General features: G+C 42.6%; 2 protein-coding genes across 2 annotated transcripts in view; both read right to left on the bottom strand.

The window, feature by feature from the left end:
- LOC115139579 (protein sel-1 homolog 1-like) overlaps nt 1-7952 on the bottom strand; it is a 60671-nt gene extending 52719 nt beyond the window's left edge. The window contains 4 exon segments of the mRNA XM_029677127.2: nt 2604-2654; nt 2657-2798; nt 7095-7138; nt 7361-7952. Of these exon segments, the coding sequence (XP_029532987.2) occupies nt 2604-2654; nt 2657-2798; nt 7095-7138; nt 7361-7448 (325 nt within the window). The 5' untranslated portion in view covers nt 7449-7952.
- Nucleotides 7953-8481: 529 nt separating this feature from the next.
- On the bottom strand, nt 8482-24668 carry LOC115139580 (activator of 90 kDa heat shock protein ATPase homolog 1-like). The gene is made up of 9 exons (XM_029677128.2): nt 24260-24668; nt 16477-16667; nt 13912-13994; nt 13264-13381; nt 13060-13151; nt 12478-12603; nt 11963-12064; nt 11809-11860; nt 8482-9001 (listed from the first exon to the last, which is right to left on the bottom strand). The coding sequence occupies exons 1-9, from the start codon at nt 24337-24339 to the stop codon at nt 8829-8831; spliced, it is 1017 nt and encodes a 338-aa protein (XP_029532988.1). The 5' UTR covers nt 24340-24668; the 3' UTR covers nt 8482-8828.
- Between the last annotated feature and the right edge of the window lie 1663 nt (nt 24669-26331).

Here is a 26331-nt window from a genome sequence, read left to right as displayed (position 1 = left end):
AAGCAGCAGTAGGCCGATAACTTCCCTTGCTCTTTCAAACTTGGTGATTATCGAGGATTTTTTTATTTTCAAATAGCTTACTGTGAGGAACTATAGTTATAATATATTAGCATTTGTAATGGATGTTAAAAAAACACTTTGCTACAGTTCGCAGAGCAGGACAGGTACTCCGATGCGTGCGCTCCCTCAACGTTATCAGGACAGAGAAACCAGACATGCTCATTGCTCACATGGAACACTTCCAACAAAATAATGAAAAAAATGGACAAATCTCAAATGATGGTTATGAAATAAACCAAAACTTGTTTCTCACAAGCGTAGCAGGTTGCGAAATCTGCAAATAATGTTTCCACTCCGAGAATGACAAAGGTACATGACTAATAACTGCATTATCAGAAATTAATGTAACCAAATGATGGGGATTAACGGTATTGATTAAAGAAACAAAATCAAAGGGCAAAACATTCACACGATGAAACAATGAGCAAGAACTGGCGGGAGACAGCTGAGCCATTCTGGAGAGACTTGCCTATATCTTCGACTCACCTCTTCCCTTCTTCAACATTTTAAACTATAGTAACATTATCTTTACACATATTTTAGATGCTTTTCACTGAGAGCAGTAACTCAATAATCAGCAAAGACTATTGCCACACATGCTGACCAAACTGCGGGCTTCCCAAACGAGCTTGTGATTTGAAACAATCCACAGCTATTTATTTTAAAGAAGCTAATGATCTTCCATTCCTCTGTGGCTAAGTCATGCTCTCTGGTGAAGAATTTATGATTTGTATTATTTCTGAATCATTTTGGCAAATGTATTTCCATTTACTTCCCTATTGGACCCACCGCTGGTGCCATTTCTCTGTTGTTTTATTGGTTTTCATATCAACTTTCTTTTGTTGTCCAGAAGCCAAAGGCACAAGCCTAGTAATATTAGCAACCCATGCTAGTTGTTGTATCTTTAGATCTCTACGTTTCTAACAGAGATACCTGTCACATATGGGACTGATATCAGGTGTGCTGTTTAGAATGGCATTTTCCTGCGAATTGCATTTTGGCAAATGTTTGGAAATTACGTTTTATTGGCTGCTTTATTACATGACATAAGAACCCTTACCATAATCTAAATGTGATTTCTGTCATTCTGAGCACAGTGGGTGGACGACCTAACCCTTTTCCTTTCTTAATAGGTTATGCAACCACTCAGAAAAAAAAGAAGAAATGTCCCCTTTTCAGAACCGGTCTTTCAAAGATCATTCGTAAAAATCCAAATAGCTTCACAGATCTTCATTCATTGTAAAGGGTTTAAACACTGTTTCCCATGCTTGTTCAATGAACCATAAACAATTAATGAACATGCACCTGTGGACGGTCGATAAGACTAACAGCTTACAGACGGTAGGCAATTAAGGTCACAGTTATGAAAACTTAGGACACTAAAGAGGCCTTTCCACTGACTCTGGAAAAACACAAAAAGAAAGACGCCCAGGGTCCCTCTGCGTGAACATGCCTTAGGCATGCTGCAAGTTGGCATGAGGACTGCAGATGTGGCCAGTGCAATAAATTGCAATGTCTGTACTGTGAGATGCCGAAGACAGCACAACCGGGAGACAGGACGGACAGCTGATCGTCCTCGCAGTGGCAGACCACGTGTAACAACACCTGCACAGGATCGGTACATCCGAACATCACACCTGCAGGACAGAAACAGCACAAACCCACCATCGCTGGACCAGACAGGACTGGCAAAAAGTGCTCTTCACTGACGAGTCGCGGTTTTGTCTCACCAGGGGTGATGGTCGGATTCGCGTTTATCGTCATGAGCATTACACCGAGGCCTGTACTCTGGAGCGGGATTGATTTGGAGGTGGAGGGTCCGTCATGGTCTGGGGTGGTGTGTCACAGCATCATCGGACTGAGCTTGTTGTCATTGCAGGCAATCTCAACGCTGTGCGTTACAGGGAAGACATCCTCCTCCCTCATGTGGTACCCTTCCTGCTGGCTCCTCCTGACATGACCCTCCAGCATGACAATGCCACCACCCATACTGCTCGTTCTGTGGGTGATTTCCTGCAAGACAGGAATGTCAGTGTTCTGCCATGGCCAGTGAAGAGCCTGGATCTCAATCCCATTGAGCATGTCTGGGACCTGTTGGATCAGAGGGTGAGGGCTAGGGCCATTCCCCCCAGGAATGTCCGGGAACTTGCAGGTGCCTTGGTGGAAGAGTGGGGTAACATCTCACAGCAAGAACTGGCATATCTTATGCAGTCCATGAGGAGGAGATGCACTGCAGTACTTAATGCAGCTGTTGGCCACACCAGATACTGACTGTTACCTTTTGACCCCCCCCTTTGTTCAGGGACACATTATTCCATTTCTGTTAGTCACATGTCTGTTGAACTTGTTCAGTTTATGTCTCAGTTGTTGAATCTTGCTATGTTCATACAAATAAGTTTGCTGAAAATAAATGCAATTGACAGTGAGAGGAAGTTAGTTTTTTTTGCTGAATCGACTGAATGAGCCCCAAAACATGCTATGATTTATTGATTTTGATGATATTAGTGAAATCGTGAAAATTAGTTTGTCCTGGCTGTCCTTACTCTCTTTGGGCCTTTCCTCAATGGGAGGAGGTTGGGTGGGCAAGTCCTCCTCTCTTCCCCACCCTCCTGGACCCCACCATCAGGTCTTCTCTCCCCCTCACGCTGCGGGGCCTCCCTGGCGGAAGTCACCATTCCTGCTACAATCCTGGAACCTACTGGGTCCTCTTCCTCCTCAGAGTTGGGGTCATGGTAAGACTAGAGGGGGGAAACAACCAATATGAGATGGTGGAGGGGAAACAAAGGCATTCTAAGTCACGTCATGTTACATGATGAAATATAACTTATTCTACTGTCATTAGCTTGATGGTTAGTGGGTGAGTGTAACACCAACGCTACACAAATCTGCTTTGGTCAGTTCTTTGCTAAACAACCATACCATGAGACATCAATGTCTTCATCACTGGAAACCATAAATGGTTAAGATTGATATAATTTAAAAGATTATAAACAGGGTTGTCAAATAATTTTTTTATTTTTATACAAATTGTCGTTTTAACCATCAACTCAAATTATTTTCATTCACAGATGTTGCAGCTTACATCATCTGAGGTTTTCGTGTTGTACCCACCATCAGTTGAGACTGACCTTGAATACAGGATGCCATGTTTTGACTGATAAATGTACTAAAATGAGAAGAGAATTGAAATGTCTACTTCCAAATGGTACCATAAAGATGGTTGGAGGTCCAGATATCAGAGAATGTTTGACGAATGGGAATATCTGTTGTTTTAAATTATACTGTCAATCCTCCATAGAAAACCTATTTAAATCATAGAAATATAGATAATTGAATAGACATGACAATTTGAGCCGACATTCAACGGTGGGTGGACCGTTGGCCATCTTTGTGGTAGTAATTACCTGTACCTGATAGACCGCAGTGGTCTAAAGGGATAGGTCCATTCTGTTGCTATGATTGAAATGACACCCACCCTGTATTCAAGAGCATGTTGTCTCAACCCAAAAAACTTTGATGACAAAATAGGATCTAGGCTACAACATACGCAAATATGAAGTTCGCGTTTTTAGATAGACGTTAAAGGTTAAATCATTCCGGCCTCTTCCTCTATGAGCAAAACAAGTTTTGTTTAAAACTAAAGGCATGATGTCAAAAAGAGATTGAATTCAAAAGGATTAACACCTTTGACTGGGCGTAGCGGGAGCTGACCTCCCGTAGGAGTTGGACTGCCAAGAGACCAGAGTTGGCTAATTGGGATGTAGGGTTTGCGCATAGCCTGAAGGTAGCGGTTCTCATTGTTGCTCAGTAGGCAAGCACCACAGATGTAATGATGTGAGCTTTGACTGGAAGCCAGTGGAGTGCACGGAGGAGCAACATGAGGGGTGACATGAGAGAATTTAGGAAGGTTGACACCAGATAGGCTGCAACGTTCTGGATAAGTTAAATGGATTTGAAGGAACAAGTGGGAAGCCCAGCCAACAGAGACTTGCAGTAATCCAGACGGGATATGACGAATGCCTGGAATAGGATCTGCGCCGCTTCCTGTGTGAGGCAAGGTTGTACTCTACGGATGTTGTAGAGCATGAACCTGCAGAAGTGAGTCACTGCTTTGATGTTTGCAGAGAACAATAGGGTGTTGTCCAGGGTCACATCAAGGTTCTTTGTACTCTGGGAAGGGGACACCGTGGAGTTGTCGACCGTAATGGAGAGGTCTTGGAGAGGGCAGGCCTTCTCCGGGAGGAAGCAGCTAAGTCTTGTCGAGGTTAAGCTTGAGGTGGTGGGCTGACATCAAAGCTGAGATATCTGCCAGGCACTGAGAGATGCGTGTCGCCACCTGGGAGTCAGAAGGGGGAATGAGAAAAGTAGTTGAGTGTCATCCGCATAACAATGACAGGAGAGACCATGAGAGGATGTGACAGAGCTGAGTAACTTGGTGTATAGAGAAAAGAGGAGGGCCTAAAACCAGATCAGGAGCAACCCGCCAGGTAGGATGCATTCCAAGTGTCTGGAGAGCCTGAGACGCCCAGCTCTGAGAGGGTCGAGAGGAGGATCTGGTGGTTCACAGTGTCGAATGCAGAGGATAGATCTAGGAGGATGAGAACAGAGAGAGATTCAGCTTTGGCAGAGAGGAGAGTGGTCAGGGATGAGTTGATGAGGGCAGTGAGGAATGGGAAAAGGTCTCCAGAGATAGTCTGGAGAAGGGAAGAGGGGATGGGGTTGAGTGGACCAGTTGTCGGGCGGCTTGACATCAAGTCGCAGAATTTCATCTGGAGAGAGAGGAGAGAAAGAGGTCAAGGCGTAGGGTAGTTCTGTGTGAGTGGGACCAGTGGCTTTAGTAGGCTGAGTGAATGAGGATGTTTTTTATTTATTTTTATTACAAAGTCATCTGCAGAGAGGGAGGTGGTGGAGGATTAAGGACGGAGGTGTCGAAGAGTTTCCCAGGGTTGAGTGATAGAAAGCGACTTCAGCAAAGGATACACAAGAGAAGGTAGAGAGGAGGGTGGAAGGATGATAGGTCGTCTGGAAAGTTTAGTTTTCCTCAAGTTTTGCTCAGCTGCCTGCAGCCCTGTTCTGTGAGTCACTCAGCCAAAGAGCAGATGGGGAGGGTTGAGCCGGCCGGGAGGAAAGGGGACACTGGGAGTGAAAGTAGGTGGAAAGAGAGTAGGGTTGAAGATGCAGAGTCAGGAGACAGGAGGGAGAAGGATTTTGTGGAAGGAAGAGATGATAGAATTAAAGAGAACGAAGATTGCGACGACGTAATGAATCTATCCAGTCTATCAATATATGACATGTCCATTCGGAAAGTATTTAGACCCCTTGACTTTTTCCACATTTCGTTACAGCCTTACTCTAAAATGGATTTTAAAAAGTACAAAAAAAATCTCATAAATCTACACACAAGACCCCATAATGACAAAGTGAACAGGTTTTTATAAATTTTTTAAAATTTATCATTTTAAAAAAAACTTTAAAACTTAATTGAAATAAGTATTCAGACCCTTTGCTGTGAGACTCATCCTGGACATGTTTCTACAACTTGATTGGAGACAAACTATGATAAATTAAATTGATTGGACATGATTTGGAAAGGCACACACCTGTCTATATAAGGTCCCACAGTTGACAGCGCATGTCAGAGCAAAAACCAAGCTATGAGGGTGAAGGAATTGTCCATAGAGCCCCGAGACAGGATTGTGTCGAAGCACAGATCGGGTACCCAAAAATGTCTGCCACATTGAAGGTCCCCAAGAATACAGTGGCCTCCATATATCTTAAATGGAAGAAGTTTCGAACCACCAAGACTCTTCCGAGAGCTAGGCGCCCAGTCAGACTGAGCAATCAGGGGAAAAGGGCCTTGGACTAAGAAGGGCCTTTGATCAAGAACCCAATAGTTACTCTGACAGCTCCAGAGTTCCTCTGTGGAGATGGGAGAACCTTCCAGAAAGACAACCATCTCTGCAGTGGCTCCCGAGTGGCGCAGCCATCTAAGGCACTGCATCTCAGAGGTGCCACTACAGTACCTAGTTCGAATCCAGGCTGCATCATATCCGGCCGAGATTGGGAGTCCCATAGGGCATTGTACAATTGGCCCAGCGTCGTCTGGGTTTGGCCGTCATTGTAAATAAGAATATATTCTTAACTGACTTGCCTAGTTAAATAAAGGTCAATAAAAATAACCAATCAGACCTTCATGGTAGAGTGGCCAGACGGAATCCACTCCTCAGTAAAAGGAACATGACAGCCAGCTTGAGAAACAAGGTTCTCTGGTCTGATGAAACCAAGATTGAACTCTTTGAATGCCAAGTGTCACGTCTGGTGGAAACCTAGCACCATCCCTACAGTGTAGCATGGTTGTGGCAGCATCATGTAGTGGGGATGTTTTTCTGCAGCAGGGACTGGGAGACTAGTCAGGAAAAGATAAACGGAGCAAAGTACAGAGATATCCTTGATGAAAACCTGCTCCAGAGCACTCAGGACCTCAGACTGGGGCGAAGGTTCACCTTCCAACAGGACAATGACCCTAAACACACAACCAAGGCTTCGGGACAAGTCTCTGAATGTCTGAGTGGCCCAGCCAGAGCCCGGACATGAACCCGATCTCTGGAGAGACCTGAATATAGCTGTGCAGAGACACTCCCCATCCAACTTGACAGAGCTTGAGAGGATCTGCAGCAAAAAATGGGAGAAACTCCAAATACAGGTGTGCCAAGTTTGTAGTGTCATACCCAAGAAGACAATCGCTGCCAAAGGTGCTTCAACAAAGTACTAAGTAAAAAGGTCAGAATACTTATGTAAATGTAATATTTCCTTATTTTTGTATATACATTTGCTCAAATCTGTTTTTGCATTGTCATTATGGGGTAGATTGTAGAGGGGGAAAACTATTTAATCAATGTTAGAATAGGACTGTAAACATAAAAATGTGGATAAAGTCAAGGGGTGTGAATACTTACCGAATGCACTGTATATATTGCTTGTTACATCAAGGTACCTATTTGAACCTAGCAGTAGTGAAATGTGTTTATAGCTACCTTCAATTCAGGAGCATGATCATGATTCCCCTGTAGCTCTTCATCTGTAGAAAGACAAAGAAAATGTAATTGATTAGGCATTGTGCATCAGCTGACAATCCAAACATTTTTCGTTCAAAAAACACCACTTCGTAGAAAAAGAAAGTACTTTCCTACACAGTATTGATAGCGCCTCGAAAAAATGTCAACAAGCTTACTACTGCTAGCGTTACAGACTGTCAAATTGTATCAACTATGACATCTACCCAGCTGACGTTAAGACTTACCAGCTGCTGTTCCGTGTGAGAAAAATACAAGGAGAACAACCAGGGACAAAACCATCCTCGAAGTCTTGAATGACCCTTTAAAATCCATTTCGATTACAAACTAACGACTGCTAGCCAGCTACTTTAGTTAACGAAGTTAGCTCCGTGGCCAATGTCAGTCATCCACGTACAGGTTTCTCCTCTTGCATACGCCGCTAACTAACATTCACGAACACAAAGCCCACCAAATACATATTTGATAGCAGGATAGGGTAGGTACACTGTTTGTTTAACTAACGATATGCTTTTTTTTTTACTGCTGACATGGAAGATATTTAGCAGGATAGCTAGCATGTTAGCTTAAGAAAACCACCTAGTTTCGTTAGCTAGGTACATGTTCCTGGTCTTTGAAGCCCGTTGATAAATTGCAACGATGTGCTGTTATACCGTTCGCAGTTTATCAGACAGCTAGCTAAACTACCGTTGACCGCCACTTCCTGGTCTCCCCGATAAACCTGTCCTAGCACGCGTTGGCTGACATTGACCAACGTAGAGTACGTCATCCAATCCGGTGTGTAAACACACTAAGTTCCTTGCGTGCACGGGGTCGCAAGAAATGTTTCCGCCTGTGGTTCTACACACGTCGACAGACGAAACGCTTTCTGACATAATTCGTGTACGTTTGTGTTGCATAACATGTATTTGGCACGCCAAAAAAAAGTAAGCAGTACTAGTCTTAGCATAATTAAGTAATTTAGCAGACGTTATCCAGAGCGACTGACAGGTTTAAATTCGTAGCTCAAGGGCACATCGACAGATTTTCCAGTCGGCTCGTGGATTCAAACCCGTCGATTACTAGCACAATGCTCTAAACCGCTTGGCTACCTGCATAATGGGTATGGTAAGCTGTATACCCTTGGGATATTATATTGGAAATATAATTCAAAACCTTTTGTAATTAAATGTACCTCTTGTTGTCCATATTTCATTTGCACTGCAATTTGTTTTGATGTCTGTTTGTCAAATCTCTTAAGAATATCAAGCGTGAGCAACCTTTTTTCAAGAGAAACATCACTGGACATCGGGTAGCCACTAACCTGTAGTCTTGCACAATAAGTCATCATTAAACCCACAAGACATAATTGAGTAAAAATCGCATTTATTTCAGCACGACACACTTCAAAATGTGCAGAGTTTAATAGAGAATACTGATCATTAATTCCAAATACTGTCAGCACGTAAATATACTGTCATTCGAGTGATTGTTTCTACATCTCCTTTGCTTAGACTCAGTGTGGTAAGCAGACCTCAAAGGAAGCCTTGAACCACTGACCCTTACACTGCAAGCCAGTCTTCCAAGTGGAAAGGGCACCGTTTGTCTACGCACACAGTATGGCTAGTGCTACAAGAGACAGTGCCAAAGAGAGTATTCATTCACATTAAATAATCAGGTTCTCTTTTTTGTTTTGTTCATGACTTAGAGTCAATCTCAATAGAGTCGGGCCCCGAATCCAAAAGTTTGTTTGATGGCTTCAAAGTAGTATCTCTTCCAACCCTCCTTCGTCCTATCCTCTTCTCCAGTAGGGACATCTTTACATTCCAGCTTCAGCTCAGTCTCATTGCCTCGATCCTTCATGTTTAGAGTGATAGTCGCATAGTGCTCTGGAAGAGGGAAATCAGAGTGAGTTGTTGCAAAAACAATATATCCAAGCCATTTATGTTACTATTCAGGGTTCCTCAAGTCCAGTCATGAGTCTCCAACAGGGTATGCAGGCTTTTGTTCCTGCCCAGTTTCAATACACCAGATCCAACTAATCATCAAGCCTGTGATTAGTTTAATCAGGTATGTTAAAATCAAAATGTATTTACAGGTGATTTACAGGTGTTACAGATGCAGCAAAATGCTTGTTTCTAGCTCAAAGAGTGCAGTTGAATCATATTTTTAGAACTAAACCTAGATGGAATCGACAAGCTGTGGTCTAACGGGAACAAATGAGTGATAGTGGGCAGAACAAGCATAGAGGCGGGCAGAGCTAAGCACGCGCTAGCAATATCCTATTGGCGCGTTCCAGTATACAACAACTCTATTTGCTTTTACACTCCTAAGCAGCGCATTTAAAAAAAATTAAAAACTTTTGCGAACGGTAAAGTGCACAAAACTCTGTCCATCAGATTCTACTTTTAGGAACAGAAAACTATTGATGAGAATTTACAAAATGTCAGCCAAAATCCATCTCGTTCCATCTTCTCCCACTGCCCGCCAGTGAGCTTGCTATCTCTACCATACAATATTTGGTTGTGAGCGGAAACGCCAACAGGATGCTTCACATTTATACATCCAGTGAGATATCGGTCTATCAGTGGTAGAATGTCTAGCAAATACCAAACAAATACACAGATAATCAAAACAAGAAATGTCAGAACGTGTCCAATTAACAAATCCAAAGTAGATATCACGGGAGCAATGTCAGAATATAAATACAATGCTTCAGAAAGTATTCACACCCCTAGACTTTTTCCACATTGTTATTGTTGTTACAAAGTGGGATCATTTTTTGTCAACGATCTAAACAAAATACTCTGTCAAAGTGGAGGAAAAAATTATACAATTTGTAATACATTTTTTTAAAACACTAATATACTGGATCTTGATTAAATAAGAATTCATCCCCCTGAGTCAATGCATGTTAGAATCACCTTTGGCAGCGATTACAGCTTTAAATCATTCTGGGTGAGTCTATACATTTTGCACACCTGGATTATACAATATTTGCACGTTATTCTTTAAAAAAATTCTTCAAGCATTGTCAAGTTGGTTGTTGATCATTGCTAGACAGCCATTTAAGTATTGCCATAGATTTTTCAAGACAATTTACATCAAAACTGTAACTAGGCTACTCAGGAACATTTAATGCCGTCTTGGTAAGCAATTCCAGTATATATTTGGCCTGTTTTAGATTGTCTGCTGAAAGGTGAACGTATCCCAGTGTCTGTTGGAAAGCAGACTGAACCAGGTTTTCCTCTAGGATTTTGCCTGTGCTTAGCTTTATTCTGTTTAATTTATCCTTAAAAAAACTGCCTAGTCTTTGTCGATGACAAACATACCCATAACATGGAGCCACCATCATGCTTGAAAATATGTGTTGGATTTGACCCAAACAAAACACTTTCTATTCAGGACCAAGTTCATTCTTTGCCACAATTTTTACAGTTTTACTTTAGTGCCTTATTGCAAACATTTGTATTCTGTACAGGCTTCCTTCTTTTCACTCTGCCAATTAGGTTGGTATTGTGGAGTAACTACAATGTTTCCTCCCATCACAGCCATTAAACTCTGTAACTGTTGTAAAGTCACCATTGGCCTCATGGTAAAATCCCTGAGCGGTTTCCTTCCTCTCCAACAACTGAGTTAGGAAAGACGCCTGTATCTTTGTAGTGACTGGGTGTATTGATACACGATCTAAAGTGTAATTAATTACTTCAACATGGTCAAAGGGATATTCAATGTCCATATTTTTTCTGATTCTACCCATAGGTGCCCTTCTTTAAAAGGCATTGGAAAACCTCCCCGGTCTTTGTGGTTGAATCAGTGTTTGAAATCACTGCTCGACTGAGGAACCTTATAGATAATTGTATGTGTGGAGTCCAGTACATGGGTTTGAGGTAGTCATTCAAAAATCATATTTTAACACTTATTGCACACAGTGAGTCCAGGCAGCTTATGCACATTTTTACTTGCCATAACAAAGGGGTTGAATACTTAATGAATACTTTCAGCGTTTCATTTTTAATTAAGTTGTAAACATAATTCAACTGACATTTTAAATTGAGGCCCTGGCGTGACATTTTGATAACCATGTAAATCTCTCTCGGACCAGCTGACTTATCAATGTTTTCAGCTCTTTTTACTCTTAGATTCTAAAATGCTAATTAGCGTCAAAGTAGACATCACGCAAGACTACAAATCCCTGCAAGCTCCTTCATGTCATCTCTAGCTGGCACCTTTGCTAACAGGTAGTGTCAATTTAAAACTTGCACAAGACAGTTCACAGAATTGTCCATTTAAAGAAATGTAGCCAATTTATTCATGACTAAATTTAGCTAAAAGATGGCTCTGATTCTCTGGATTAACTGTCTCGGAAGGGAGAATAAAAATGATCAAGTGTCCTCCCTCTCCTCGTGGAATTTCGGGAGAATTCTCCTCAGATTTCCTTTGTTAAAGTCCTCAGCAACAATAAATGTGATTTCCAGTTTGCTCTATGAATGTTATCCTTAGTTCTAGGATGAAACAAAAGCCTGCAAAACCTGTGGGTCCCCAGCAACTAGTTGAGAAAGCAGTTAGTGTTGTAGAGATTACCTGTATGAGAAATACCTAAGTGGAGACATGCTGAAATTAAAGTTGATATTGAAAGTTACTGAGGAGCACACACAAAATCAAGAGGACAACTGGGCAAGGTGGGGAAACCTACCACATGGCCAGGTCTTGAACCTCCATTTCATAACAATCTTCTCATCTGGGACCTAAGAAGTGGAAACAAAGACTACAGTTAGATTTGGACATTCTTCCACAATGGGTTACGATTGACGGATAACAAACATGATCTCAAGAAGACATGTCCTCACCAGCTCTGTAAACTCTCCGTTGACACTCCCCTCTAGCAGCTGAAACTTCCCTCCTTTTTCTCCGTCGACCACAGCTGCAGCATGGGTGAACGCCTGGACCATCTGCATTACCAGAGTGGAGTCAAATCAATGATTCCTACAAGCTGTCAGCCAATTGTAGTCATGATTTAAAAGAGTTATGGCCACCAATTTAAAAAGTAGGTGGACATTATCTTACAATAGGCAACATTTGTGAACCGGAAGTAATCTACAGAGTTTAAGTCTAGTTCACGGAGGTTGCTCCTCATTCCCAATTGAAAGCAACAGTAAAATCCAACATTGGATATAAGAGTTAATCAAAAATGTTTGCACTGGTGAAATACCACAGGGGGAAAAAATGATAAAAATGATATCAAAACCCAGGTAAAACTCTTTCTTTAAAAGGCAAACTAGCACATGCACTCAATGATATTCTTACTCTACATTATTAGGGTAACTGAGCTTGTTAACAAGGAAAAGACTACTTGATCACTCACGTTTTGGTTGATGAAGGTTCTGTACAGCTCATCAGGTGAGGTGAGGAAGGTCTCCTTGAGACTAAACTTGCAGGTTGAAATCTTGACCCCTGTGCTAGATGGTGGAGCAGAAGAAGAGGGACCAATCTGGGGACATACAACAGACAAGCATGATCATGAAGTCCCAGTATTTGTACTTTAGGTGAAGCTTACGTAATACTCGATAAGCCTGAAAACTAGATATCCAAAACTTGGAAGTTGAGTAAATTAATTTTGGAATGGATTGTGGGGCTTTACATTGTATGAAGGGTGGTGGGGATGAACTTTTTTTTGCAGATGCACAAATGTCTTTATTTTGTTTTGCTAATTGGCCTCTTCTTGAACACAACATGTATGGAACATTCCTTACACTGTTATTGCTAGTTGGGTTTTATATCATTACCCCCTTGATACATTGGCTGCGTCCCAATTCTTCTCCGTTCTTCTGTTTGTATTGGATTGATGTAAACATTAGCTGGAAGTTTCCACCATTGTTAAATCCATAACGGAAGAGATTGAGGTTAGAGAATCAAGGCGTAAGGTAAGAAGGAAACTGCTACCCACCTGGGTTTTGTCAACTTTGACCTTTGTCTGCGATGGCTGTGGCTTGCTCACCGCCCCATTCGCCGTGGGCAAGATCATGCCCTGAGTGAACTCTGCAATTATCGGAAACGTTCAAATTCAACTCGTATCAAGCTGAACTATCGCCTATAGAAATATGGCTATGAACAGGCAATAGAGTTAAATAGATTTGAATAATGGCCTCACCTGATTTCAGGTGGCCAACATAGCTCCCCAGGGCAGCTCGCACTTTCTTTGCTCCCTCCTTCCTCATGAGTTCGGTGAGAGGTGTATTGGGTTCATCCTTGCAAAGAACCACACTGATCTGTGCCCCCCCCCCCCCCCCCCCCCCAAAAAAGAGAGCAAAGACAAAAACATATTGTTATGTTAGGTGTGGTCTTGTTCTACCCATATAAAGGAAAGAAATACACTTAACTCCCTTTGGGCCCACTGATATAGACTAGATGTTGTTGGTGCTCCTATTGGAGAATGGTGTTGGTGCTACAGTTGGAAGTTAGCAGTGATGTTGCCATTACCAATTACTATCATTACAATTTCTTGAATGTTTAGTTTTTCTTTCCATCATTGTTCATTTTTATTTTTTATTTACTTTTTTGTGATGTCCTTGTATGAAGCCTTGGTGGGGTGAGAGGGAGGGATGGATGGGGGGGAAAGGGACTAGGGATGTTGTACTGTTTTCAATGTCTCTGTTCTCATATCTGAAAATTGTTAAATAAAGTAGAAAAGAAACAAATGTAACTTTTTTCAAGAGTAACTAAAATTACAACCAACAGTTAGCAGCTGTCGATTAGCCTGAAAGAGCATGATCCTGAATGGCATTCTGTCATAACCTACATCTAGGTCGTCCATGTCATTTTCATCAGAGAGGTTGGGAACGTCAATGTTCCCTTTGTACTTGATTCCGGTTTTTGATGTTCCTGGGGGAGAAAGAAAGATCAGGAGATGTCATGAAGCCTACTTTGAAGACAGATACTATGACAACCCACCCACATCTCACTGAACCCCTGGGTCTTTGTGTACGGGAGAATAAAGTTGTCACCACCGATAAATCAAAGATAATCGAGAATTTCAATAAGCATTTTCCTACGGCTGGCTATGCTTTCCACCTGGCTACCCCTACCCCGGCCAACAGCTCTGCACCCCCCACAGCAACTTGCCCAAGCCCCGCTTCTCCTCCACCCAAATCCAGATAGCCAATGTTCAAAAAGAGCTGCAAAATCTGGACCCCGACAAATCCGCTTGGCTAGACAATCTGGACCCTCTCTTTCTAGAATTATCCACCCAAATTGAAAAAAATCGAATCAAATGTTATTTGTTACATACACATGGTTAGCAGATGTTAATGCGAGTGTAGCGAAATGCTTGTCCTTCTAGTTCTGACAATGCAGTAGTAACCAACGAGCAATCTAACCTAACAATTTCACAACAATTGTTGCCACCCCTATTACTAGTCTGTTCAACCTCTTTCGTATCGTCCGAGATCCCCAAACATTGGAAAGCTGCCACGGTCATCCCCCTCTTCAAAGGGGGGTACACTCTGTTTTAGACCCATACTGTTACAGACCTATATCTATCCTACCCTACCTTACTAAAGTCTTCGAAAGCCAAGTTAACAAATCACCGACCATTTCGAATCCCACCGTACCTTCTCCACTATGCAATCTGGTTTCCGAGCTGGTCATGTGTGCACATCAGCCACGCTCAAGGTCCTAAACGACATAACCGCCATCAATAAAAAGACAGTACTGTGCAGCCGTCTTCATTGACCTGGCCAAGGCTTTCGACTCTGTGAATCACTGCATTCTTATCGGCAGACTCAATTGCCTTGGATTCTCAAACGACTGCCTCGTCTCTTTCACCAACCACTTCTCAGATAGAGTTCCGTGTGTCAAATTGGAGGGCCTGTTGTCCGGACCTCTGGCAGTCTATGAGGGTGCCACAGGGTTCAATTCTCGGGTCGACTCTTTTCTGTATATATCAATGATGTCGCTCTTGCTGCTGGTGATTCTCTGATCCATCTCTACGCAGACGACACCATTCTGTAAACTTCTGGCCCTTCTTTGAACACTTAACTAACCTCCAGACGAGCTTCAATGCCATACAACTCTCCTTCCGTGGCCTCCAACTGCTCTTAACCACTCGATATGATTGGTCATATAAAAACCTTGGGACCCAAATGCATAAATGAAAGTAAAACTAAACGCATGCTCTTCAACCGATCGCTGCCCGCACCCACCCGCCCGACTAGCATCACTACTCTGGACGGTTCTGACTTAGAATATGTGTACAACTACAAATACCTAAGTGTCTGGTAAGACTGTAAACTCTCCTTCCAGATTGGCATTAAGCATCTCCAATCCAAAGTTAAATCTAGAATTGGCTTCCTATTTTGCAACAAAGCCTCCTTCACTTATGCTGCTGCTAAACATACCCTCGTAAAACTGACTATCCTACCGATCCTCGACTTTGGCTATGTCATTTACAAAATAGCCTCCAACATTCTACTCAGCAAACTGGATGAGGTCTATCACAGTGCCATCTGTTTTGTCACCAAAGCCCCATATACTACCCACCACTGCAACCTGTATGCTCTCTTTGGCTGGCCCTCGCTTCATATTTGTCACCAAACCCACTGGCTCCAGGACATCTGTAAGTCTTTGCTAGGTAAAGCCCCGCCTTATCTCAGCTCACTGGTCACCATAGCAACACACACCCGTAGCACACGCTCCAGCAGGTATATTTCACTGGTCATCCCCAAAGCCAAACTCTTACCGCCTTTCCTTCCAGTTCTCTGCTGCCAATGACTGGAACGAATTGCAAAAATCACAGAAGCTGGAGACATATCTCCCTCACTAACTTTAAGCATTAGCTGTCAGAGCAGCTTACCGATCACTGTACACAGCCGATCTATAAATAGCACACCCAACTACCTCATCCCCATATTGTTATTTATTTTGCACCCCAGTATCTCTACTTGCACATCTATCACTACAGTGTTAATGCTAAATTGTAATTATTTCACCACTATGGCCTATTTATTACCTTACCTCCCTAATCGTTCTACATTTGCACACACTGTATATATATTTCTCTATTGTGCTATTGACTGTATGTTTGTTTATTCCATGTGTAACTCTGTTGTTTTTGTCGCACTGCTTTGCTTTATCTTGGCCAGGTCGCAGTTGTAAATGAGAACTTGTTCTCAACTGGCCTACCTGATTAAACAAAATAAATAAACGTTAGTCTCATCACCATGGAAACGAGTGCTAAGCTGCACTTAGTTTGGCTCAAAACCCTCTGTTTCAATCAAAATGTGGGATACTTTTTGCATAAAACATCGTACTATATGTTCAACATGAGTTCCATACAGAGTGGTGTGTGAGAGTGTGCTGCACTCACCGGTCCACGTCGCCTTGACATTCCACTCATAGAAGTAGATGAGCTTTCCCTTGCGGTTGTTGATGGACGCCTCGCCGTCCAGCTTCGGGACGTCGGTGACCTCGCAGCTCCCCTCGGGGCCCTCCACGCGCAGCCCCAACAGGAGCTCCTTCAGCTTGTCTGTCGACCAGCCTGTCACATCACGCTCCGTCCTGTAGGGACACGCAATGATTTCATATATTCAACTGGTTGTGTTCATTAGGGCACACAGTCACCCAACAAAGCATTCTGTAACAGAAACAAGCATTTGTTACTGGAGAACTTCCCCGTATCAGACCGCTCATATTTTGTGCCTTGTGTAATGAACTAGTAAAACTGTGATATGATAATTTAGCTGTCAACCTTGGCACAGTGGGCCTCCCGGGTGGTGCAGTGGTTAAGGGCGCTGTACTGCAGCGCCAGCTGTGCCATCAGAGTCCCTGGGTTCGCGCCCAGGGTCTGTCGTAACCGGCCGCGACCGGGAGGTCCGTGGGGCGACGCACAATTGGCCTAGCGTCGTCCGGGTTAGGGAGGGCTTGGTCGGTAGGGATATCCTTGTCTCATCGCGCACCAGCGACTCCTGTGGCGGGCCGGGCGCAATGCGCGCTAACCAAGGTTGCCGGGTGCACGGTGTAGCCTTCGACACATTGGTGCGGCTGGCTTCCGGGTTGGATGCGCGCTGTGTTAAGAAGCAGTACGGCTGGTTGGGTTGTGTATCGGAGGACGCATGACATTCAACCTTCGTCTCTCCCGAGCCCGTACGGGAGTCGTAGCGATGAGACAAGATAGTAGCTACTACAATAATTGGATACCACGAAATTGGGGAGAAAAAGGGGTAAAATTCAAAAAAAAAAAAAAACATTGGCACAGTGACATGTTCAGTATGTGTGGCCCGTGCGGGTGTCAAACCCACAACCCAGGTGTTGCTGGCACCATGCAGTGTGTGCATAGCCCTAGATGGACTCAAAAGAAAGTAATCCATTTCAATAACCTATCCTTAGGCAAGTTAATTTTTCCTTCAGAAATATAGTTCAATTGGGTTTATTTACAGAATAATAAATATACATTACTTTCTGAAGACAATCACACCCCTGGACCTTTTCCAGATGTTGTTCAGCTACAGCCTGAATTTAAAATGGATTCAATTGACGTGCTTTTGTCACTGGCCTACACACACCCCATAATACCCCGCAAAGTGCATTAAAAACCAACAACTAATGAATCAATTTAAAAAGTATTCAATCCCTTTTATGTCAAGCCTAAATCTTGATTAACAGCCACATACTAAAATGCATGGACTCTGTGTGCAATAAGAGTTTAACATGAGTTTTGAATGACTAACTCATCTCTGTACCCAACACATACAGATAATTGTAAGGTCCCTCAGGTGAGCAGTACATTTCAAACACAGATTCAACCACAAAGACCAGGGAGATTCTCCAATGCCTCTTAAAGAAAAGGGGACCTATTGGTATATATAATAGCACGGTGAAGTTAATTACACTCTGGATGGTGTATCAATACACAGAGTCACTACAAAGATACAGGCGTCCTTCCTAACTCAGTTGTTGGAGAGGAAGGAAACCGCTCAGGGATTTCAACATGAGGCCAATGGTGACTTTAAAACAGTTAGAGTTTAATGGCTGTGATGGGAGAAAACTGGAGGATGGATCAACAACATTGTAGTTACTCCACAATTACTAACCTAATTTACAGACTGAAAAGGAAGCCTGTACAGAATAAACATATTCCAAAAACAAGCATCCAGTTTGCATCAATGCACTAAAGTAATACTGCAAAAAATGTGGCAAAGCAATTCACTTTCTTTTTGTACTGAATACAAAGTGTTCAAATCCAACACATTACGTAGTTTCACTCTCCATTTTTTTCAAGCATAGTGGTGCCTGTGTGTTATTGACCGGGGTGTCAAGATAACATTTTTTTAAAGCAACGGAACAGAGCTAAGCACAAGCAAAATGTGGAAAACCTGGTTCAGTCTGCTTTCCACCAGACTCTGGGAGATTAATTCATCTTTCAGCAGGACAATAACCTAAAACACAAGGCCAAATCTACACTGGAGTTGCTTACCAAGAAGACAGTGAATGTTCCTGAGTGGCCAAGTTACAGTTCAGACTTAAAATCTACTTGAAAATCTCTGGCAAAACCTGAAAATGTCTGTCTAGCAACAAGCAACTACCACTTTGACAAAGCTTGAAGAGAGACCCAGAAAAGAGATTCGGTATTTCATTTTTCAATAAATCTGCAAACATTTCTAAAACCATGTTTTCCCTTAGTTATTAAGGGGTATTGTGTGTAGATGAGTGGAAAAATATATTAAATCCATTTTGTATTGAGGCTGTAACAAAATGTGGAATAAATCAAGGGGTATGAATAATTTCTGAAGGCACTGTATTTACAGTTATTTTACTTATTAAGTCAGACTAAATTATCTGAGTAGTAAACTGGGAAACAATGAGTCCAAGACAGTTCACAAAAGAACATACCAGAGGGGCATCATTTACTAGGATCACCTGGTTACCGCCAGTGTTAAATACATTGAGCTCGTTGACAAATCAAACCACGGGACGCTTTTTCACATATTTATTTGCCAAAAAGGTCCACGGTGAGTCTGTGTAAGCTAATACAAATGTATTGGAGACAGGTTTATGGCAGTGAATGTCATTTAAATGTACAGCTATAGTATTTCTCAGCTAAGTAACATAAGTAGGCCTACAGTATCACAGCGAGGTCAAACAGGTTGTGTGTGAGAATATCCTGTGTCCACAGCAACACGATTGATTATTCTCTAACCCCAGTGCACGTGGTGTACTATGCCACAGTGGAGAGGGTAAAAACCTTCAAGTTCCTCAGTGTACATCACTGATGACCTGAAATGGTCCCCTCACACAGAGAGTATGGTGTAGGAGGCTGAAGACATTTGGCTTGGCCTCTATGACCCTCACAAACTTCTACAGATGCACCATTGAGAGCATCCTGTCGGTCTGCATCACCGACTGGTACGACAATTGCACTGTCTACAAATGCAGGGCTCTCCAGAAGGTGGGCCAGCCAGCCCAACACATCATTGGGGGCACACAGCCTGCTCCCCAGGACATTTACAACACCTGGAATAAAAGGCCAAGAAAATGATCAAGGACCTCAGCCACCAAACCACAGCCTGTTCACCCCGCTAACATCTAGGAGGAGGAGACAGTACAGGTACACCAAAGTCTGGAAGAAACCATACGGTGAAGCATGGTGGCGGCATCATGCTGTGTGGAGGTACTGCAGCGGCAGGTCCTGGGAGACTAGTCAGGATCGGTGCAAAGATGAACGGAGAAAAGTACAGAGATCTTTGATGAAAACCTGGTCCAGAGCGCTCAGGGCCTCAGACTGGGGCAAAGGTTCACCTTCCAGCAGCAATAATGCTATACAGAGTAATCTACTCACGTTCGCATACGCCGATTCATGGTCCGTCTATATCCGGGTTGCATACAGTTTATACCACAGACATTAAAACCAGTAGATAAGAATACTTGGAATGTCCGCGCTATGGAAAACTCCCGATGTCACATAAAGCCGGAAGTATTTATTGAAACAATAACAATATTACACATCAATACAGGGACATTTCTGTGAATACAATGAACAAATGGAAGTATTTGAATATGAAGCATGTAATATTCAGAGATGCAAACTGCTGATGGCCCAAAAAGGTGATTACATTTTTTCCACCGACACGCAAACACGGGGATCCTCTTTTGTTGCTTTAATTTTCTAGTGACTTTTAGTCTGGAATCCCTTCTTGAAATGCAGGTTAACTGTACTAACTAAACAACAAAGAACATGATCAGTCTCGGTGTGTAAAATAACAAGTGGTTAATGTGAACCAAACTCCTAGCTAAAAAATTAAGGAACACAATCCAATGTTATTTGTTGCCTAGACTTTACTGCGAATGACACTCAAATCCAGAGAAAGAAAAAAACAATACACTAATGTTGCAGTTAGCGATGACAGCCTTTATAATAGAACTCGTGACCACACACACGCTAAATATTGCACTAGAATGAAAAACAGGCATTCTATTTATGCTCTATTATTGTGGCCACTATAGTAGACATGGATTAAGTGCACAAGGTTACATGTGTGCAAAAGTAACGTTCACGGAGTAAAACATTTAATAATCCCCCCTCACTCACACGAAAGTGTTACAGTACGGTCAAGTTCAACACAGCAAAAGCAATATATTTGGGTTACACTGCACATTATACACTTTCTGCCTGTGTACACCTGCTCTACAATGTGCCAGCAGCAGAACATGAGACCCTTTGTTGGCATAATTGATCTCTTTCGGGCAGAGTACGTACTCCCTATTGAAAGAGGGAAGTGTGTGGTGTTCCTTTTCACCTCTATTGGCATCCAGCTTAAAGCCAGGCCCAGCTCCACTTGATCCCTGAATCCACTTGTTTAACAAGCGACATCTAATTTCCACCCAATTCTCCCATTCTGAAAATTAACCAGAGGGAAAACATTAGTTCATTAGCTAGCTAACATTTCACACAGAATGCCAGGGTCCAGTGAGCAACTAACGTTATAGCTTAAGGAGCGGCAAGGAGTCGTATAACCAGTTAATAATATAGCCAATTGTTTGAATCCCTGCGTATTGCTGAATGGCACCAAAAAAATATATATAAATCGCTAAGGATCATGATGTAAGTGGCAGTAACTAGCAAAAGATCATGCTCAATGTGGTCATTAACACCCTGCCTGAGAGAGACAACCTTAATGTCTATGGCATAGGGATCCACTGACTTGACATTTTTGGGCGATACCAATATTTTCCTTGCCAAAAAATCTAATACCAATACCCGATTAAAGATATTTTGTCCTTAAGCATTCTAGTACAGTTAAATAGTTCACACACACACACACTGACCAATAAGTTATTTTGTGGTCATTTACGTATGTCCCCATCACCAGTAAAACAGCTGTGCTGTTTCGTTGTTCAATCGTTTCATTCTCAACCAGGATTTCATCATACATGTCAAGCAGCTTTCAGCACTGTCTGTCCGTGGCCTCTTCTGTCGTGGGTCTTCCTCCTCGGGGGGTACTGTCACCGTGTCCCTTTCCATCTTGTCCAGCTGTGTCTAACATTTGACGTAAACCCTGTTTCTAGTCTGTATCGAAGTAGCAGTAAAGAGGCTCAGAGAGAATGCCACTGAATCGCTTGATCACAGCCTCTAGTACTTTTCCAAGTTAACCCAACAGTCCCTGTTGGCATTTTTGTTGAGCAGGCATTTCAATGCCATGACAGGGTATCACGTCTGCTGCAAACGCAGTTGAGCTTATTTCTCCAGTCAGTTGTTTGAATGGAGCTAGGAGTGTTCATGCTTCAAACATGTTCTCAAATGCCATTGAAATGGCAGCAGCGGTATGAGAACCAGCACATTAATGAGCATGCAATACGGCTTTCCTCAGTATGAAATCCTTGTCGACCCACTGTGCTGTCAGACTTGGCATGCTCATGGGGGCTGACATCACTGATCCAAATGTCAGTCGTGAGGCTAATAACAGTGACGCCCATAGCAAGTAGCTCATGGATGTTTGTTTCAACAATACTGTGTAACTCCGGTAGGGCAACATCTGGAGAAAAAAAATCACCTACTTGGTAATGTGTACGTACTGGGGCTCGAGGTGCTCGACCAGTCAAGGGCAATGAATTCCATTATTTTGGTGTTAATGGATTTCGCCTTTGAGTTGTTTCGCTGAAATTTTCTCACTCTTTCAAATGACTGCTCGACTTGAACTTATTTAGCTGTTGAAAGTGTGTGCTTAGTTTTTTTTCCTGCTTTTGTTCTAAGTAGTGTCTGAACATCTGGGAGTGTTGCACTTTCAGATGAGTAATTAGGTTTGTGGTATTGAAAGATTTCACTTTCTCACCTCCTCAGGAAATAGCAGCAACAACGTTGCATGTGGTCTTTTTGTTATCTTCCTTTGAAACTGAAAAATAGATCCACACAGCAGACACTGTGGGCTAGGTTAGGAATGCTGTGTTGCACGTGCAGCGCTGGATTCTCCGTGGCGTCATTCGTCATCTACCTACGTTATATTAGGTATGAACGTCAGCTTTGACATCGGTTTTGCACATTGGCGTTAAACTAGACATCGGGCCAATGCAGATGTTGGCATTTATAGCTAATATCGTCCAGTTCCTATATGCTTACCGATTCATCGACCAATCCCATCGTGATTGGTCTGTCAAGACGGTCCTGTATGACGACAAATGTAGTCCTCAGAATGGGTCACTATTTAATTAAATATCTGGATTTGTAGCGAACGTTCAAATAATTCACTGTGGGGACGGAACTTGCTCACCATAAACACATTATAGAGCCCAAAACGGGCGTCTAAAACGTTTTAGTTTGGCAGTTCTGACGATCGTAATTTACATAGGCTTCCTCAGACAGACCTAGCATTTTGGCAGCGTGACTTCACGCTCCAGACCAGACACTGGGGGCCTGGTTTATATGGACCAACATCACACGCACAATGAATGTTTTATACCAAGGCAGTTGTGTTAAGTACTTAAGTGTAAGTTAACCTAGGATAGGATAAAGTAATCCTTCTCACCCTCCCCCCCTTAAAAGATTTAGATGCACTATTGTAAAGTGGCTGTTCCACTGGATGTCTTAAGGTGAACGCACCAATTTGTAAGTCGCTCTGGATAAGAGCGTCTGCTAAATGACTTAAATGTAAATGTAAATGTAAGTGTACATTAAAGTACTACTGAAGTAGTTTTTTGGGGGTATCAGTACTTTCTTTATATTTGACAACTTTCACTATATTCCTAAAGAAAATTATGTACATTTTCCCTGACACCCAAAAGTACATTATATTTAGATGTTTTATTTTACTAGGCAACTCAGTTAAGAACAAATTCTTATTTACAATGATGGCCTACCCCGGCCAAACCCATAACCTGGACGACGCTGGGCCAATTGTGCTCCGCCCTATGGGACTCCCAATCACGGCCTGTTGTGATACAGCCTGGAGTCGAACCAGGGTCTGTAGTGACACCTCTAGCACTGACATGCAGTGCCTTAGACCACTGCGCCACTCAGAAGCCCAATGCTTAGCAAGACAGAAAATGGTCCAATTCGCACACTTATCAAGAGAACATCCCTGGTCATCCCTACTGCCTCTGACCTGGCGGACTTACTAAACACAAATGTTTTGTTTTTAAATGATGACTGAGCATTGGAGTGTGACCCTGGCTATCCGTAAATTTGAAAAAAATATTGTGCTTTTAATTATCCACACTTTTCCTTTTGATACTTAAGTATATTTTAGCAACTACATTTACTTTTGATACTTAGGTATATTTAAAAACATACTTTTAGACTTTTACTCAAGAAATATGTTAGTATTTTACTGGGTGACTGTCACTTGAGTAATTTTTTAATTAGGTATATTTACTTTTCCTCAAATATGAGAATTGAGTACTTTTTCCACCACCGCCCAAAGGTGATAACTAAAGTGTATTTTTAGGCATTTTCCACTGACTTCTCTATGTGGGAGTCTGGGCCGGGCGTTATTTAAACTGCAGTGCAGTACCGAAGCAAAACTGTTGTGGCAGCAGTCTAAACCGTGTTGCTACTTCCGGAACCCTTGCCTTGGTCTGATAATAGCTTGCCAGTGAACAGGCCTTTCCAACTGCATCTCGAAAGGCAGTGTGCTTTCTTCAACTAGGCTAACGTTACTCACCAATGCCAGTTGTTGACGTTTGTTGCATCGGCTCTCTCCTCCACTATCCAGCGTGGATCCCCTTCTCCCCATTTAGCCATGACGACAGTAGTAACTTACTATCAAACAAGCTGTACAATTGCGTCCCCGAAGCTTGCTAACGCCAGCTAACTAGCTAGCTAAATTAATCGCAAATGCCGGCACCGAAATGAACGAACGTGATGATTAGCTAGCTAACGTTAGCAAGCTAAACCGATTAAATAAATAAGTCGACTATTATCTAAAATTGCGTTATGGCCGTAACTATGTTCCTGAGCGACGATTTTCCTCTTGGTTTATGACCCTGATCTTTCTAGAAAAGTCGTTTTGACGTGCAAGGAGCTTTCGCCATTACCATATGAAGGTGGTGTACAGCTACAGACGGAAGTGACGCATATACCCCCCCCCCCAAAAAAAAAAATGCAGCAGCAGAGTTCCTTCTTCGTCTGTAGATTTTTTTATTATGGCAGTTGGCAACCAACGTTAAGTTGCATTATCGCCACCAACTGGATTGGAGTGTGGACCAGAGACAGTGAAGTTCTAAATCATGTTCACTTACAACTGAATCTACTCCTTCCTCAACATCTCTTACCATCTCAAACATCCCTAGATCTATCACTGGCTGAGGGAGAAACCAAGGTGGAATGCCAGGAAGAACCACAGAGGGGCTAAACTCCCTCCCAAGCAACACCATCTTGCTCGCCATGTCATTGCCTATCCACCCAAAGCTTGTACTCAGATTTCATTCATTTCCCCAGCACTATAGGAGTACCTTTTTTATAGGATGTGTAACCTTATGTTCTTGTACATTTACCCAATATGTCATGCTAACTATTGTCTTCTTCTCTACCTGTATGGCTGCCAACAGGGAGGTATTGAGTGCTCGATTACATCTAGCTTTTTTAAAAGATGTCTGAGCTGCTGATCCATATGCTACACTTCCATAATCCAGTGATTATATATAGCATTTTTGATGCCATGCTATCTTACTGCCACTCCATTCCAGACAAGCAACACATCACATTCAACATTTTCTTTCTTTTGACAACTACTCTGCGAACATGCTCCACCCATGCCCAGATTTATTCCATAAAACCTCAAGTGTATTTCTTCCCTGACCTTACTTCTAGGGAAAAAAACACTGTGTTTTCTCAACTGAAAACGTATGGCTCAACTTCACTAATCGCTTCTTGAACTCTTCTGGCTGTATGGGTAATACTTCTCCCTTTCCTCCCCAATGCCCCATCATCCGCAAACAATGACCTCCCAGTATCAAGCCTCACTTGGGAGAATACATTGTCAATCATAATGTCACACCCTGATCTGTTTCACCGGTCTTATGCTTGTCTCCACCCCCCTCCAGGTGTCGCCCATTTGACCCATTATCCCCTGTGTATTTATACCTGTGTTCTCTGTTGCCAGTTCATCTTGTCCCGTATGCCTGGTTCTCTCTCTAGTCCCTGTTTTCTAGTTTTGACCATTCTGTCTGCCATTCTGTACCTTGTGACACTGCCCTGGATTGCTGACCTCTGCCTGCCCTGACCCTGAGCCTGCCTGCCGTACTGTGCCTTTTGGACTCTGCTCTGGATTACTGACCTCTGTCTGCCCTTGACCTGTCGTTTGCCTGCCCCCTGTTTTTGTAATAAATGTTTGTTACTTTGAACTGTCTGTGTCTTGGTCTTATCCTGAGGTCTGATACATATTGGAGAACAACAAAGGCCCAATTACACTTCCCTGGGGGATACAATTATCTACCTCAAATCAAATTGTATTGGTCACATACACATGGTTAGCAGATGTTAATGCAAGTGTAATGAAATGCTTGTGCTTCTATTTCAAGTAATCTAACAAATTCACAACAACTACCTTATACACACAAATGTAAAGGGATGAATAAGAATATGTACATATACATATATGGATGAGTGATGGCTGTGTGTATTTATATAGCCCTTTTTACATCAGCTGATATCTCAAAGTGCTGTACAGAAACCCAGCCTAAAACCCCAAACAGCAAGCAATGCAGGTGTAGAAGCACGGTGGCTAGGAAAAAC

Source organism: Oncorhynchus nerka, linkage group LG13, assembly GCF_034236695.1.
Source record: "Oncorhynchus nerka isolate Pitt River linkage group LG13, Oner_Uvic_2.0, whole genome shotgun sequence".
NCBI lineage: Eukaryota > Metazoa > Chordata > Actinopteri > Salmoniformes > Salmonidae > Oncorhynchus > Oncorhynchus nerka.
Note: the sequence above shows the minus strand (reverse complement) of the source record. Positions and strands in the feature narration are given on the sequence as shown.